The sequence below is a fragment of the Natrix helvetica genome (genome assembly GCF_964273705.1).
Source record: "Natrix helvetica genome assembly, chromosome: 2".
NCBI classification, from domain to species: Eukaryota; Metazoa; Chordata; class Lepidosauria; order Squamata; family Natricidae; genus Natrix; species Natrix helvetica.
In genome coordinates this window covers 189,887,568-189,902,735 of record NC_138552.1, presented here as the reverse complement: position 1 = coordinate 189,902,735, position 15,168 = coordinate 189,887,568, and the positions used below count along the sequence as shown (strand labels likewise).

Below are 15,168 nucleotides of genomic sequence, written 5' to 3'. Positions count from 1 at the left end.
CCTTCCTATTTAAAAAATATGTACGGAGCAAAATAAAATAAACCCTCTAACAGAAAAGCAAAAAACCCCTGCCTATTTCAATAGAACAATGCTCTGACCGAGGCTTCCTAAGAGCATAAAACAAACTTCTTGTCCTGGTAAAAAATCCTTTTATTAATTTACAGTGAATTCTGCTGGCAAAGTCTTTGAAAGGAGGATTTACGGTCACACACCTTATCTGGCTTGAAAAGCTGACAGGCTGATATCTGCAGAACTTGGCAAGGAGTCTTGAAGAGTCACTAACCAATTATCAAACTAATTGTCTCCTGAAAACTCCACTGTTTTTCACTCCTCTTTTATTTCTTCTGGGAGGGGCCATTCATCGTCTGGCCTTACTCCCTGTTCTTTAGCTGTTCCCTTCGTCTGGCAACTCTGAGCATGCGCACACTGGGAACAGGCTCCAGCTGTTGGTTTGCCTCACTGCTGTCTGACTCTGACAACAGCTGGCGTATGTCTCTGGCCCCTTCTCTGCCTCCGACACAGAACCCTAGTCTGAGCTTTCCCCAGACTTCAGGGCTTGCCCATGTTCCTCCCCAACCTCCTCACTGTCCGAAGCTGCTGCCAGCTCTGCTGGAGGGCCACAACAGATAAACCAATCCTTGTATTCCCACAATTCAATGCTAATTTTTTGCAATGTTCTTTTTTTAATGCAAAATAATATCCTTTTTTTGAACTAATTACTAATAGGAGAATGGAGAAATGGGGAAAAAAAAACCTTTTCTCAAAATTTGGGGAAAGCAAACATGAAAACAGATGCGTTAGAGGCTTAGACAAATTGCATCAAGGAAAACAAACTAATCTTTAAAGATTGGTGTAATTTTTATCATACTTTATTCGCCGGGATTATCTACCAATCCCCCTCCCTCAAGATAATAATCTAATTCTGGCATGGTTTTCCTACTCTTTTCTTCTTTTGCTGCAGGTGAAAGGAGAAACGTGAATCAAAACAGACCCTAAGTCTTTTAAGGCACAGGTACTTGCTGACGGTAAGCTACCAACCTCTTCTCAGTTTTAGTACAATTGAAGTAAATTCATGAATGGAGATTGGCATCCCGAATAATAATAATAGAAACCCAATCTGACACAACATGTTTGGTCAAGAAAACTTTCCACCATAATTAGCATTTTCTTGGTTTGAAGGTGGAGCTACCACACAGTGCAACTTCATCACCGAAGGCACAAACAGTATAAATGACTCAGGATGTTCCTTGAAATAACAACTTCTGCTCTGCACACCTGTAGTAGGAGGACTCATGAGCCAAGACTGCTCCACTGGACATTTCTGCAACATGCTGGTATGCTACAATTCTATCTGGCTTGGCTTCCAAGACCTCTAAGTGGGACAGAGGCTTTTCATGTGTTCACTATGTACACATGTGACACTTGAGAATATTCTAATTACAGTTAGTGCAGAAGGCTTACCTCTGCCTAAGTTGCTAACTGGGCATGTTTTCTGAAACAGGGGGAGCCAGAGTCTGCTTTTGGAAACTTCAGGGGGATTATTTGGAGACAGGAATGGCAGCTTTGTAATCTTCTCCTCTTTTTCTTTCTGAATCTATTTCCATACCATTGGGTTATTATGCAGTTCATGTTGAACATGCAATAAAATATAACTAGATTTCTAATGCTTACTACTCCTACATTTTAAAAAAAAGTTATTTAAAGCCTCTACTCCAATGAGTTGCAGTAAGGCAGAATGTTTATGTATTTACTTTGTAGGGATAGAAAGAATCCAGAGCTCAATTCACCAAATATGTACACAAATAGCTTTTTTTTTTTTACTTCCTTCGATGAAGAGTGGATTTAGGAATATGAAGTCACACCTATCCTTTCTGTTGATGCTGCTTTCCATGAACATAGTCTGGGGTGATGAACACTTTTATCCTCAACGACATCAGAAACAACCTAGTGCACCAATCAAAGGGCCACCTTTTCTGCCTTTCAACGTAAAAAATCCCGGTAAGTGATATTTGCTTCTTAAAGTGGATTTGTTAAGAATGTTGGTGATAAGTGATGATCAAGATACTTGCTATTCCAAAAAGTGTTGCTTTGTGAGGCAAAAGGCATTGGTTTTGTAAAAGGTAAACTACTCATGTTCTTTTTAAGATACTTACCACCATAAAACTGAATACAGAGGAGTAACTGCAGGAAAATAGCATATAGGACATGAAAATGTTTGAATGCTCTGTCTATAAACTTTTCAGGATCATGCATAGATAACTAGGTGGTTAAGAAAACCACTTTGATACACTCTTTTTCCATGAGAAAAAAAATCAATTATAAGAAACTGTTTAAATATATATGCCACCAAGTATTTTAAAGTAGTTTATCCCAGAGAGGGTAGATTGTGTGGTTTTTCAAAACTTACTATTTTATTGATTAGATTTTCACTCCACTTTTATTACTTTATAAGTAAGTCAAGGCGGTGAACATACCTAACATTCCTTCCTCCTCTTCATTTTTCCACAACAACCCTATGAGGTCGACTGAGCTTAGAGAGAGAAACTGGCCCAAAATTACCTAGCCAGCTTTCATGCCTAAAGAAGAACTAGAACTCCAGTATGCTGGTTTTTAGGCCAGAAGGTTTATCACTACACAAAACTGGCTCTTCAGTTTTATGATCAGATGTTCAACTGATGCATGGATGAAGGACTAGAAAGCAACATAGAACATATTCTAAGGCTAACCTTTTCTGCACTGAGTGCCCAAAGCACGCACCCAAACCTACAAAATGCAGTGTGTGTGTAGCTCCCATGCATATGCCCTGCACATACATGCATGCCCCCTGCACATTCCCCTGCACATGCACACAAAGCCCCTACACATGCCACGTGCCCTGCCCCTGTGTGTGTGCCCCCCCATGTGCCCCTCCCCCTGCGCATGCACGGCAGAGACCCGAAGACCAGCTGGCCAGTGGGAGGCATACGTGCGTGCATGATAAAGCTGAACTGGGACGACGGCTCGCGTGCCATCAGAGAGGGCACTCTGTGCCACCTCTGGCATGCGTGTCATAGGTTCGCCATCATGATTCTAAGGCATTCTAATTGTGATTTTAAAACACTTTCTCCAGACTATACTTTTGGGGTCTAATGTTCAAAAGGCTCAGGGCAGAACAGGGGAAATACCAACTGAAAACATTTTTTTGCTCCCTTCATTCTTAAACCATAACGATTACAATATAAAAGATGTACCAACAGCAACAAGCACATGAAAATACTAACAGTATCACCTATCACTAAAACTAACCTCTGAGATTTCTCGCAATGATTTTGTTATCCATCCCACTTCAAAAGAGCAGTTAACAATAAAATGGAAAATAAGCTAATTTTCTTAGCATAATGCTAAGGTTTTAAGCAAAAGTTCAATATATTTTCTCCTCTGTAAGACAGGTGCATTGACAGCCACAGAATATCTAATGTGACCACTAGGTGGTCAACCTTCTAGAAAACCAATAAACAGCCCGTGGAACTTCAAAGAATGGTGAATTGCAAGTCTCTGGATTTAATGGAACCTGAAGGTCAACAATATTTGGCAACCTACCATACAGATTTCTCTATTGTCCTGTCCTACCGTTCATGCATGGATTTAGCTTTCCATTCATTTAGGTAATACTATTTAGGAAGTGAGTTTACGAAAGGAATCCAAGAGGATTTATTTTGAATGCAAAATCCAAGCAAAATCCAAGCACATCATTCAGTTCAATGGAAATATAATCTCATCAACGTTATTGGGGTTATTGTGATGCTGAAATTTCACATTTCACATTTCACATAGTAACAGGAATGGCAGGCATGAAATATTTATTTTTTTCTGAAAAAGTTCCAAATTCAGGTTTTATTGTATGCTCTAACTTCGATGGAGAAATTCATTTCTTAGATAGATTTTGAAATGATAACATAGGCTTCAAATTTAAGCCATGTATTATAAGCTGATGAAACCTATATTTTTTTTTAATGTTCCATTTTTGTTTTTAAGGTTTTGTTAGCAACCACGGTAGGGAGGAGTTGTATAAATCAAATCAATAGTTCTATCATCACAATCATCACAACCACTACAGGTGTGGGTACTTGTAGCTCTCTGGATACAACCCTTACAATGCCATTCTTGCCATCCTTCCTTGCCATTATACCATGTTAACTGAGGGCACTAAGAATTGTAGTGTCTAAAGCTGTGATTGCGAACCTATGGCACGAGTGCCACAGACAGCATGCAGAGCTCTCTCTGCGGGCACGTGAGAGGTTGCCCCAGCTCCGCTCTACTGCGCATGTGCGCGCACCTCCCGCCAGACAGCTGATTTTTGGATCTCTGCTGCGCATGTGCGGGGTGCCTGTGGAGATGTGTTTGCATACGTGGGAGATGTGGGGCCCCCGCGGTGCAGCCCCCCAGTCCGTTTTTGCTCCCAGGAGGCTACAGGGAGGCCTAATTGACTCAAAACGGGGAGGGGGGGGTCAAGCACACATGTGCGGGGGAGTCACATGCGCATTGCATTATTATTGCAGTGGCGTGACACGCTTTCCGTACGCGACAACAAAAAGGTTAGCCATCACTGGTCTAGAAGAAGCTAGATAATATGGCAGACTTACAAGAAAGGAATTTTTATGAAATATCCAGTAGTGAAATTACAGGACACAAAGTATCTAAAAAGTTTTTTTTTAAAAAAATTACAGGCAATTCTCAGATTTCTTTGTAGCATGCTATGAAGATTTTTGTTCAGATTCTTAAAACTGCAATTCCATACTGACTCTTCCATACTCTTGCCATTCTTAGGGAATTAAATCTTAAAACAAATTATTAAGGTTTAAGCATGAGCATTTCTAATGCTGTTAGGCAGGAGTCTACTTTGAAAGAATGAAGGTTGAGAAAGTGAGGCACAACCCTTTGGTTGGAAACCATGCCTTGCTTGATTTAATAATTGTCTTCCCCACTGGCAGGGGGAAATGAGAATGCATCACACCAGAATGCTGGCTAGGGAATTCTGGGAGGTGAAGTCCACCCATCTTAATGTTGCCAATTTTGAAAAGCATGGAACTACAGCATGATGAGGAGGGTGAGGATCTCCCATTGCAGCTCCTCTCAGCATAGCACCAATCTCAAGGAATCCTTGATTTCTCAAGTGGGGAGGATCCAACAGTGACTCCTCCCACAGAGATGTGTTTCTCCTCTGCTGGCAAAGATTTGGTCCGGTCTGCTAGAGACAGCAGGACTTGATCTAGAGAGCTTAAGTTAAAGGAGCATGAATTTCAGTTTAATATTATTTGGGATGTTTCTAACTCAGATACTTGGTTCCTTTCTAAAGGAAGTAGCGGCTTTTACTGCCTGAGCATCCGATACTATACTAATACAAGCTACGTGAACAGGGCTGATACTCAGGAATTGGTTGCATCCTGAAACAAGATTCCCAGTAATGTAATGTAAATCGCTTTTCAAGTTCTAAATCAGGGGTATCCAATCCTGGCAACTTTAAGTTTGTGGATTTCAATCCCCAGAATTTTCCAGTATGGCTGGCTAGGGAATGCTGGGAGTTGAAGTCCACAGATTTTAAAGCCGCCAAGCTGGACACCTCTGTTCTACATGCTCGGTATCCTTCTGAGCTTTATTACTTTTAAGTATTTGTAGATATGCTAAATTTGGACATAGGAAAAAAAAATAACCCGCTCAGTGATCTATTGATAGCCATATTATAATGTTCATAGATTCATGAGATTTTTTTTGTGCAGTTCCTGGAAATAATAATTTTCACAGGCATGTTTAGACACAAGTCAAAATAATACCAAGTAGATTTACTAAATGCACAAAAAGGTAATCCTATCTTCTTAAAAATACCTATTTAAGACTAGCAAGAATGGATGAGCTCTTCCCGATGCCCAACTGACAAAGATGTGAAAAATGTGTATGAGGCTTTGCTATTTTGTAGTAAGCTCCAAAAAGATTTATCAAGAGAATACATCTTAGTCACTGTAAGGCTACGCTCTTCCCAACATAAATACTGTAGTAATTTCACAAACCCCTTAAGACATCTACAAACTTTTACAGCATAAATTCTTTTACTTACTTGGTTTGTTATTGCTGCTCCCTTATGCTAGGTTTGCCAAACATGATTCCAGGACTCTGGAGTGGTGTCGGGCAAAACATTTGCTCAAAACTTTCCATGGTATCCAAACAGATGCCTTCACTAAAGTTCTTTTAGTAGGTCTTTTCTTTTAGAAAAGTTCTTTCTGTTAACACGTGGAATTGTGCATTGGAGAAACATAACTTCATACCCAACCTGAAACTTTCCATGTCTATTAAGATGACAACTCCCAGAATTCTGTCCATTGATTCTGCATTTCTCTGCAGAGACACATTCCCTTTTTTCCTATGGCGTATACATGGTTGCATGGCTCCCTCTACTGGTTTAAAAATACCCAAAAACCTGCATTAGCATCAGAAGCTTAAACATAAACATACTGAAGTTCCTGTTCCAAAACCATGTAAGAGTAGTAGTTTCTCTCTCTCTCTTTCAAATAATAGAATAAATTACTGTTCAGAGGCTGCATTAAAACACAGGGATCATGTTCAACTCACTGAATGCCACACTTTCAGGAAAGGTGACATATGCCTTTGGGTCACTTATTCTCTTATCGGCCCAGCCCACCTCCCAGAGTTCTTGTTGGGAAAACAGGACAAGGGAAATAGCGAACATTACATTTACAACCTAATTGAATATGCATTTAATAAATAAATAAATAATAACAACAACAAAATTCAAAGACCTACAAATAGAAATAGAATGACTATAGCAAAGACAAGGAAGGGTTAGTACCAATAGTAATAGGCACCTTGGGTGCAGTCCCAAAACTAGTGGAGCACCACTTGAACACCATAGGCATTGACAAATTTGCCATCAGTCAATGGCAGAAGGCAGCTTTACTTGGAACTGCTTCCATCCTGCGACGATATCTGTAACACCATCAAACATCCAGATTTGCCTATCCTAGGTCCTCGGTAAGGACTCGATAGATAGACAAAAATGACAAACCCAGACTGAACATCTGGCTGACTGTGTGAATAATAATAATAATAATAATAATAATAATAATAATAATAATAATAATAATAATAACAACAACAACAACAACAACAACAACAACAATAATAATGGCACAAACCAGCAGTGGTAATTCCAGTAGTAATCGGCACACTGGGTGCTATTCCAAAAGCACTGGAATTACATTTAAAACAGTTAAAACTTGACAAAATCACCATCGGTCAAATGCAAAAAGCTGCACTGCTTGGATCTGCACGTATATTACGAAAATACGTTACGACGTCCTAGGCCCCTGGGTGGGGCTCGGCTAGTAATTAATGCCAAATCCGGCGAAACAACTGGCCGCTGTGATACAAGTGTATAATAATAATAATAATAATAATAATAATAATAATAATAATAATAATAATAATAATAATAATAATAATACTTTTGCTTTCAACTGAGCTTTGCAAATGAATTTTAACAAGATTGCTCTCCTAGAACTGGCTTTGCCCTTCAGCAGAATGCTTCTATTGCTGGAGAAGAAAGGATGGCGGATTGGATCTCAGAAATTCTTGGACAACCAACACATTAACCAATCTGTCCCTGTCTTTATTGTAGCAGAACCACATCGCCTTCCTTTCTTCCTGGTAGAAATATCATGGTGAACCAGGTACAGGTACTGTAGTTCTCAAGTCACTGTAAAGGAGCCTGCCCATCACAGTTGCAACCTGCGACTGTCAATTTTATGATCTTTGTGTGGCAGTCTTTATGTGACTCACTACGGGCATTAAGCAAATCAATGGTTCACTAGGGGTGCGATTATTGCTGATCGCCAGGATACATTTAATAAATAAAGGCCGGCTTTAGGCAAAACCATCGTTAAAATTTGGTTATATGGTAGCAGGATGCTGCAAATGGCTATATAGGTGGCCTGGTTGGCAGGCGTCTGAAGTACAGTAACATCACTGCACAGGAGGGTGACTGTCAGATTTTTTAAAATCCGGATTGTAAGTACCCCTCTAGGTATATATTTGTGAACTTGAGATGATTGCTAAGTGACCAGTCATAATTTGAGGATTACCTATGTGGGAATAAAGATAATCTTTTCATATCAGGTTCCATATGCTTCATAAATAAATCATATCAGGCAATTATTTCTCCTTAGACACTGCTACACTTATTTGTTGTGCCCAGTTCCGTATGATTTAACTTCTCCAATGAAAGAGATCACAATCATTCACACAATCAAGGCGCTGGTGAAACTTGCCTTCTTTCTCTGTATCAGAAAAATGTAGGCAGGTTTGAAAAAAACAGAGATTCAGGCTCTTACACTTCGATGAAACTGACTCCAAATGTCTCAAGTGCAAAAAATAAAAAGTTAAGGAACACGAGCTCAGTGGCTGACAAAAGCTTTACCAACAGATCTCTGTTGTTTTATCACAACTATGAACTTTACTGTAGAGATTTTCTTTCCTATGAGAAAATACTACAGGTTCCAAAACACAGTGCATTAAAATCATGAACAGAAAGCAACCCTCAGCCTATGCCATATCTAAACATTTTGAAATGTCAGGCTCATTGAAGCCAATGAGCTGCTTTCAGCTTCTTTTCATAGAATCTTCATTAAACCTTCACTAGTTAGCCTTTCTTTTTTTGCTAGCTATTAGTGCAACTTTCCTAAGGTCAAAAATTATTCAAGTTCCTTCCTTCCTTCCTTCCTTCCTTCCTTCCTTCCTTCCTTCCTTCCTTCCTTCCTTCCTTCCTTCCTTCCTTCTCCAAACGACTCAAAATGAAATGTAAACAAACCATCATGTTGTTATAAGAAATGACTGTAACTGAGCTATGTCTTAAGTGGCACAGGGATTTTTTAAAAAATATACGTTGTTATTAAAAAAATAACAACAAATGTTTGAAGTCACTAAAATGAGGACCCACATTGTTGGGGCCAATATGCTGACTCTGTAAACCGCTTAGAGAGGGCTGTAAAGCATTGTGAAGCAATATATCGTATTGTTGCTACTTGCCCTTCTGAATCATTTAATTCCTATAAGATGTTAACTGTCTTAATGTTGGTTTAGGTTCACAGGCAAGGGGAGAACAAGGCCCACAAGGCCCGGCAGGCCCCCCTGGCCCCAGAGGCTACCCAGGACCTCCAGGAGAACCAGGAAAACCAAGCTATGGAAGCCAAGGGCCTCCAGGACCTCCAGGACCCCCAGGACTTTCAGCGGTGGGAAAGCCAGGAACCGCAGGCTTGCCAGGAAGACCGGGAGACAAAGGATTCCCCGGTGAAAAAGGAAGCATGGGGCCTGCTGGTCTTCCAGGGCCAAAAGGTCCCCCTGGAGCTCCTGGTCCTGCAGGAATTTCTGTGGCGGGGAAGCAAGGACTCCCAGGACCCCAAGGACTAAGAGGCATCCCTGGGGAAAAAGGTGTTCCAGGAGCTCCTGGTATTATAGGGCAAAAGGGAGATAACGGGCACGGGATTCCAGGTCGGCCAGGGGAGAAAGGCCTGCCAGGGCCACAGGGGCCTCCAGGACAAGCAGGGATAGGAAGGCCTGGGGAAAGAGGGTTTCCAGGGCAGCCAGGTGTTAAAGGGGACAAGGGTTTACCAGGCTTACCAGGCCCTGTTGGACTTCCAGGTCCCCAAGGCTCTCCCGGGAAACCTGGAATGGCTGGAAAAGGACTCCCCGGCTCAAGTGGGTCACCTGGTCTCCCAGGAACTCCTGGGGCAAAAGGACCTCCAGGTCCTCCTGGCTCAACTGGGCCCTCTGGTCTCCCAGGGTTTGGAAAACCAGGATTGCCAGGGATGAGGGGAAACAGGGGGCCTGAAGGACTCCCTGGAAGTCCAGGAGCTAAGGGAGAACAAGGCCCAGCTGGTATCCCTGGAAGACCTGGACCAGTTGGGCCACCTGGGGAAACAGGTCCTCGAGGGCTAAGAGGTGCCACTGGCGCAAGTGGCAGAGCTGGGCTCAAAGGGGAAAGAGGCCCAACTGGTCCATCAGGATTCCCAGGGATTAAGGGAGAAAGAGGCGTGCCAGGATTGGAAGGCAGATCAGGGAAGCCAGGGTTTCCTGGATCTAAAGGCTATCCAGGTGTGGCAGGATCTAAAGGAGATCTAGGCCCCCGTGGGCCAACTGGTTTACCTGGACCAATGGGCTCACCAGGACCCAAAGGTGCAGCGGGAATCAGCGGTGGGCCAGGCTCTAGAGGATCACCTGGTACACCTGGTATAAGGGGACCTGTTGGTCCTCCAGGTATTCCAGGACTCCCTGGAGGCAAAGGGGACGCAGGTGCACCAGGATTACCAGGTCCAGCTGGGATTTCATCGAAAGGCACAGATGGACCCATGGGACCACCTGGACCACCAGGTTCCAAAGGCCACCCTGGGGAGCCTGGATTGCCAGGCCCTCCAGGCCCCCCTGGTCCATCAGGGCAAGCTCTGGCAGGAGTGCCAGTTATAAAAGCTGGTGCAACTCAAGGTCTCACTGGCCGGCCGGTGTCCGCATTCACTGCCATTCTCTCCAAAGCTTACCCTGCATCTGCTGCTCCTATCCAATTTGACATAATTCTGTACAACAAGCAACAACACTATGACCCCAGATCAGGCATCTTCACCTGCAGGATTCCAGGGCTTTACTACTTCGCGTATCACGTCCATGTCAAAGGCACACATGTTTGGGTTGGCCTGTACAAGAACGGCTCACCCATCATGTACACATTTGACGAGTACAAGAAAGGATACCTTGATCAGGCTTCCGGAAGTGCTGTTGTGGATCTCATGGAAAATGATCAAGTCTGGTTACAGCTGCCTAACAATGACACAAATGGCCTTTACTCTTCAGAGTATGTCCACTCCTCCTTCTCAGGTTTCTTATTTGCACAAATGTAATATTCAGCGTAACAGAAAAAGGCATGCAGGTATATGTGTGTGTACTTCTACATATACAACGGAATTAAGAAAATTACACCCGAATACAAAATTACTTTTCTAAAGTTCATAATGCATGATTTAAAAAAAAAATTAAAAAAAAAATTCACAAAGTACGATCATACTATACGGCAACACTGAGACATGCATTTTACTTGCCCACATACGGAAAAGCTAATCAAGATTATTTCTACCGAGGTTATTCCCCCCCAAAGGGTACCACTATCAAAATCTCCTTTCATAGATGCGTAGGCAGTAATGCCATCAAAACAAACAAATGTGCATAGCTTTAAAAAGCAGACTCCGAAAACGCAAGAAATGCAATATGTTGTGTTAATTCTAGAACTCTAAACATTTTCGGTGAAATATTTGCATCACAAAATGAATCCATTTGGTTCCAGGGTACCCCAGGTGAGCATATAAAGTGGTAATCATGTCCAAATGCGCAGGTACTAGTAATGGCTGATCATGACTACTGTAGGTATATTTATTGCTAAATTGACAGTATTATAATCCCCATAAAATATTTCAATATTACCCTTTACAGAACGATGTCTGTTTACATACAACATTCAGAGAGCGATACAACTACAGCTGAGAAAATGTTTAAAATGTTAAAAGGTTTAACTTATGGAGTGTGAATAGTTATTAATAACTAATTGTACCACTGTGCAGTGTATATTTCATCTCGTGGCAACATCTTGATTCCAAACCATTTGTACGAAATCACTATAAATGGCCTGTACTGTACTGTGTTCTTTTAAAACCAGAATTCTACAGTTTGTTCTAAAAAAAAACCTTCTAGTTGTATCTGTCCATTTTGATTTTAAAAAAAAATATAAATAAAAAAATGAAACATTTCTTTCAATTTCTCTGATTATTTAGTGAATTTAGTGAGAAGGTAATGATAGAAATAATTGCTATCTGTATAATTTCTATCGAAATATAATTTCTATCTAAATAATTTCTTTCAAAAGATCATTTCTTTGATAGAAATGATTTTGTCAATTGTTTTTACTGCGTTGTGGTGTTTACGTTACCCTGGGAATTTCTGAATGCAAGTTTTAACAGGTCGAACAATACACATTTAGATATAGAAGCGTTCAATCCTGTGCTGGATTCCTACTGTACCAAGGAAGGACAGGAGATAGATATTTACAAACATCAGGTGAAAAAGTAGGAAAATGTGTAACAATTAGATGCTGCAAATTTTTCATACGGCTCATCCCCTCACTACCTAACACATAAACCAAATTTCCAGTGTTAGCCTTGCAAAGTAGTCCATATCAGAAGTATGAGTAGTAGCTCCATTTTTATTGTAAGATTTACATTAACAGAATCTTGAATGTCTGAAAGTATCCTTCCCTTTGTTCGTGTCTGCTTTCTCCAAGACTAGGGAAGGTCTCTTCTGAGACGCTTTTATCGCCTTTTCTTTTTCGGATTCGAGGTTCTCTTATCAGACCATTGTCTAGGCCCGTGATGGCGAACCAATGGCACACATGCCAGAGGTGGCACGCAGAGTCCTCCCTCCTGGCACGCGTGCCGTTGCCCTAGGTCAGATCTCTGTGGTGCTTCTTTTGTGAGCTTCTGTTTCCCTGCAAACGATGAAACAGAAGCTCACGAAAGAAAAAAGATCTTACTTCTTACCATGCTGCTGGTGTTGGGATGCCCTGCCTCCTGCCAGCCAGCTGGTCTACAGGTCTCTGCTGCGCATGCCTGCACATGTGCGCATGCTTGCTTCCACATGTACATGTCTGTGCATGCACACCTTTTAGGTTGGGCATGCGCGCACACACAGTTTGGGCACTTGGAGTCTAAAAGGTTTGTCATCACTGGTCTAGGCTGCAGCTCTTCCTCCTGTCTCCCATTCCCAAAAACCATTACACCCAGTTCTTTGCAGATTTGGGGATGTTTGAGTAGTTTCATTTTCTAGGCACCACAGAATCAATAACTCCTCTTATTTATTTATGTTTGACTTCCCCTCTAAGGACCCTCTCCCAGAAACTGCTCCTGTATTAGCTCCAAGTGGCTTGCCCTGTCAATGTCAATGGGGATGGGGTCATAAGAGGGTCTTTAGTTGGGCTGTTCACTGTTAGCTTAATTGGCAGCTCCTTGACTGGGATATTGTTTGCTGCTCGATTGCTATCATTCCAATTCGGTCCACATCAATATACTTTAATTGTGAAAATGCACGGCCGTTATGAAGGGCCAGTTACGTTTTGACAGATGCATGAAAAGCACCTTCAACAAAGAACAGTCCTTGAAAGGCAAGGAAACCACTCACCTTTAAAAGCTGACGTTTTATAATTATACTGTATGGCAGCAACCATATCCTTCCAGAAGTCATATTTTCTCCTAGGGCTGTGCTGCAAGCATAAAGAAACCCCATTGCCTTTTTCATTGTGAGCAGTTTTTCTAGCAAGCAGTGAGAAAACAAGCTAACAACCACAAGCGCAGTCTAAAATACAATTCAGCCACATAGGATTCCCTCATTCAGGATTCTAACCAATCCTTTTTTTTTTCTTACTCCAACATCCTGTTTCTGTTCTTCATCCCCCCTCCCCCATTAATTGAACATGCAGTTATCAATGACATGTTTGGGAATGCCTCCTTTTGATGCCAGCAACACACATTTAAGAAACAACTTTGCTAATTACTGCATTTTTCAGATTATAACACGCACCTGACTATAAGATGCACCTAAATTTGTTTTTAGAACAGAAAAAAGGTTTTTGGCCTCTGAGCGCCACATTTTTAGCCCTTTTTTTTTGGCCATTTTCCAGCATTTTTTCTACCCGTTTTTAGGCTTTTTTTTTTTTGCCCTTTTTCGAGGCGTTTTGGCTCATTTTGGGAGTTTTTTTGGGGCACATTTTCGATGCTTTTTTCGGCCTGTTTTTTCCAAAAAAAGATGTGCTAAAAAAGTCTGGAAAAAAGGCCTGAAAAAGGCCCCAAAATGCGCCGTGCAGAGGCCAAAAATGACTGGTTTGGTGGGTGGGGCTTCAGCAATATTCAGTCTATAAGACGCACAGACATTTTCACCCCCTTTTGGAAGACAAAAAAGTGCATCTTATAGTCCGAAAAATATGGTAATATGCAGGACTGGATTCACTCATGTGGTGCAATGATGTGATTATGCCGTTTCATTATTGTATTATTGATTTGATTTTTTAAAAACTCTTCTCTTCCTCTTGAACTACCAATTCCCTGCATGAAGCAGTCATTTTAATATTTACAAACACAAAAGCAATAACACTATTCATTGCAGGAAGGGAATATCTTGTGTAAAACCAATTCCTCACAGGCAAAACTACAGTACATAAATGGTGGCTACTAATCATTACAACAAATTGTATCTGTTTACATATGGTTGTTTTGGGAAACTTTCTTCTTAATGATACCTAACATGAGCATAAAAGCCTTGCTTTTCATGTGGGTCTCGGAATGAAGCAACATTGGCCCAAAAGAATATGGAAGCAGATATAAACAAAGGAATGGTTTTAATAAGTTTAGAGACTTGATAAAAAAAAATTCATTTCATTCTTGCCTGCTTGCCATAGGACATGCTTCCCCTTATTGGACCTACATTTTTATTCCTCTTTTCAGGTTTTATACAAAAAAAATTTTTTTGAAGCAATAAATGACAAGTTAGTAGAACATATACTGTACCGTAATAAACACACTAAAAAAAGAATTTGCCTGCTTAGTCCATAAATCTTCATAACAGAAGATTCATTAGGGATGAATACAGAAATGATGTCTGAGTTTCAGGGACAAGTCAATAAGCAGAATCAGTGCCCTATTTATAGGTAGGGCTGTCTGGAATGTAAACAGAGAAGAGCAGGGACACTATTTACTTCCCTAAGAAAAGAAATGATCTGTAGATAAGTGATTCAGTTCTAGCTTATTGCTGTGAGTCACTGCTGTAAAGCAAGGGTAAAGAATTTGATTCCTGAAAGAATGTTCAAGCTTCATGTAACATGTGAGAAGGAAGAACAGAAGCAGAAGTAGGAGGAACATTAATTTAAATGTATCGCCCATGAACGCCAAATCTGATGTTCCAAACCTGATTAGAACTTACTTTGTCTAAACCATCGACAATCCGTCCACAAAGAAGTGACCCAGGAAGATCAAAGTAATTGTCATAGGCATAATATTTAGCTGTAAAGACAAGAAATTGAATGCCTATTAGATA

General features: G+C 41.1%; 2 protein-coding genes and 1 long non-coding RNA gene across 3 annotated transcripts in view; 1 reads left to right on the top strand and 2 right to left on the bottom strand.

Annotated features, from left to right (window-relative positions):
* LOC309387792 overlaps positions 1-15,168 on the bottom strand; it is a 957,351-nt gene that overhangs the window by 114,895 nt on the left and 827,288 nt on the right. The window lies entirely within an intron of this gene.
* Positions 1-15,168, bottom strand: part of LOC309387790 (dermatan-sulfate epimerase-like) — a 145,006-nt gene that overhangs the window by 114,895 nt on the left and 14,943 nt on the right. The window contains exons 5-6 of the mRNA XM_081944609.1: positions 15,055-15,134; positions 13,261-13,342 (exon numbers count right to left, since the gene is read on the bottom strand). Coding sequence (XP_081800735.1) covers positions 13,261-13,342; positions 15,055-15,134 — 162 coding nt within the window. The remainder of the gene's footprint in view (positions 1-13,260; positions 13,343-15,054; positions 15,135-15,168) is intronic.
* COL10A1 (collagen type X alpha 1 chain) lies at positions 1,202-11,831 on the top strand. The gene is made up of 3 exons (XM_081940800.1): positions 1,202-1,334; positions 1,836-1,998; positions 9,130-11,831. The coding sequence occupies exons 1-3, from the start codon at positions 1,293-1,295 to the stop codon at positions 10,935-10,937; spliced, it is 2,013 nt and encodes a 670-aa protein (XP_081796926.1). The 5' UTR covers positions 1,202-1,292; the 3' UTR covers positions 10,938-11,831.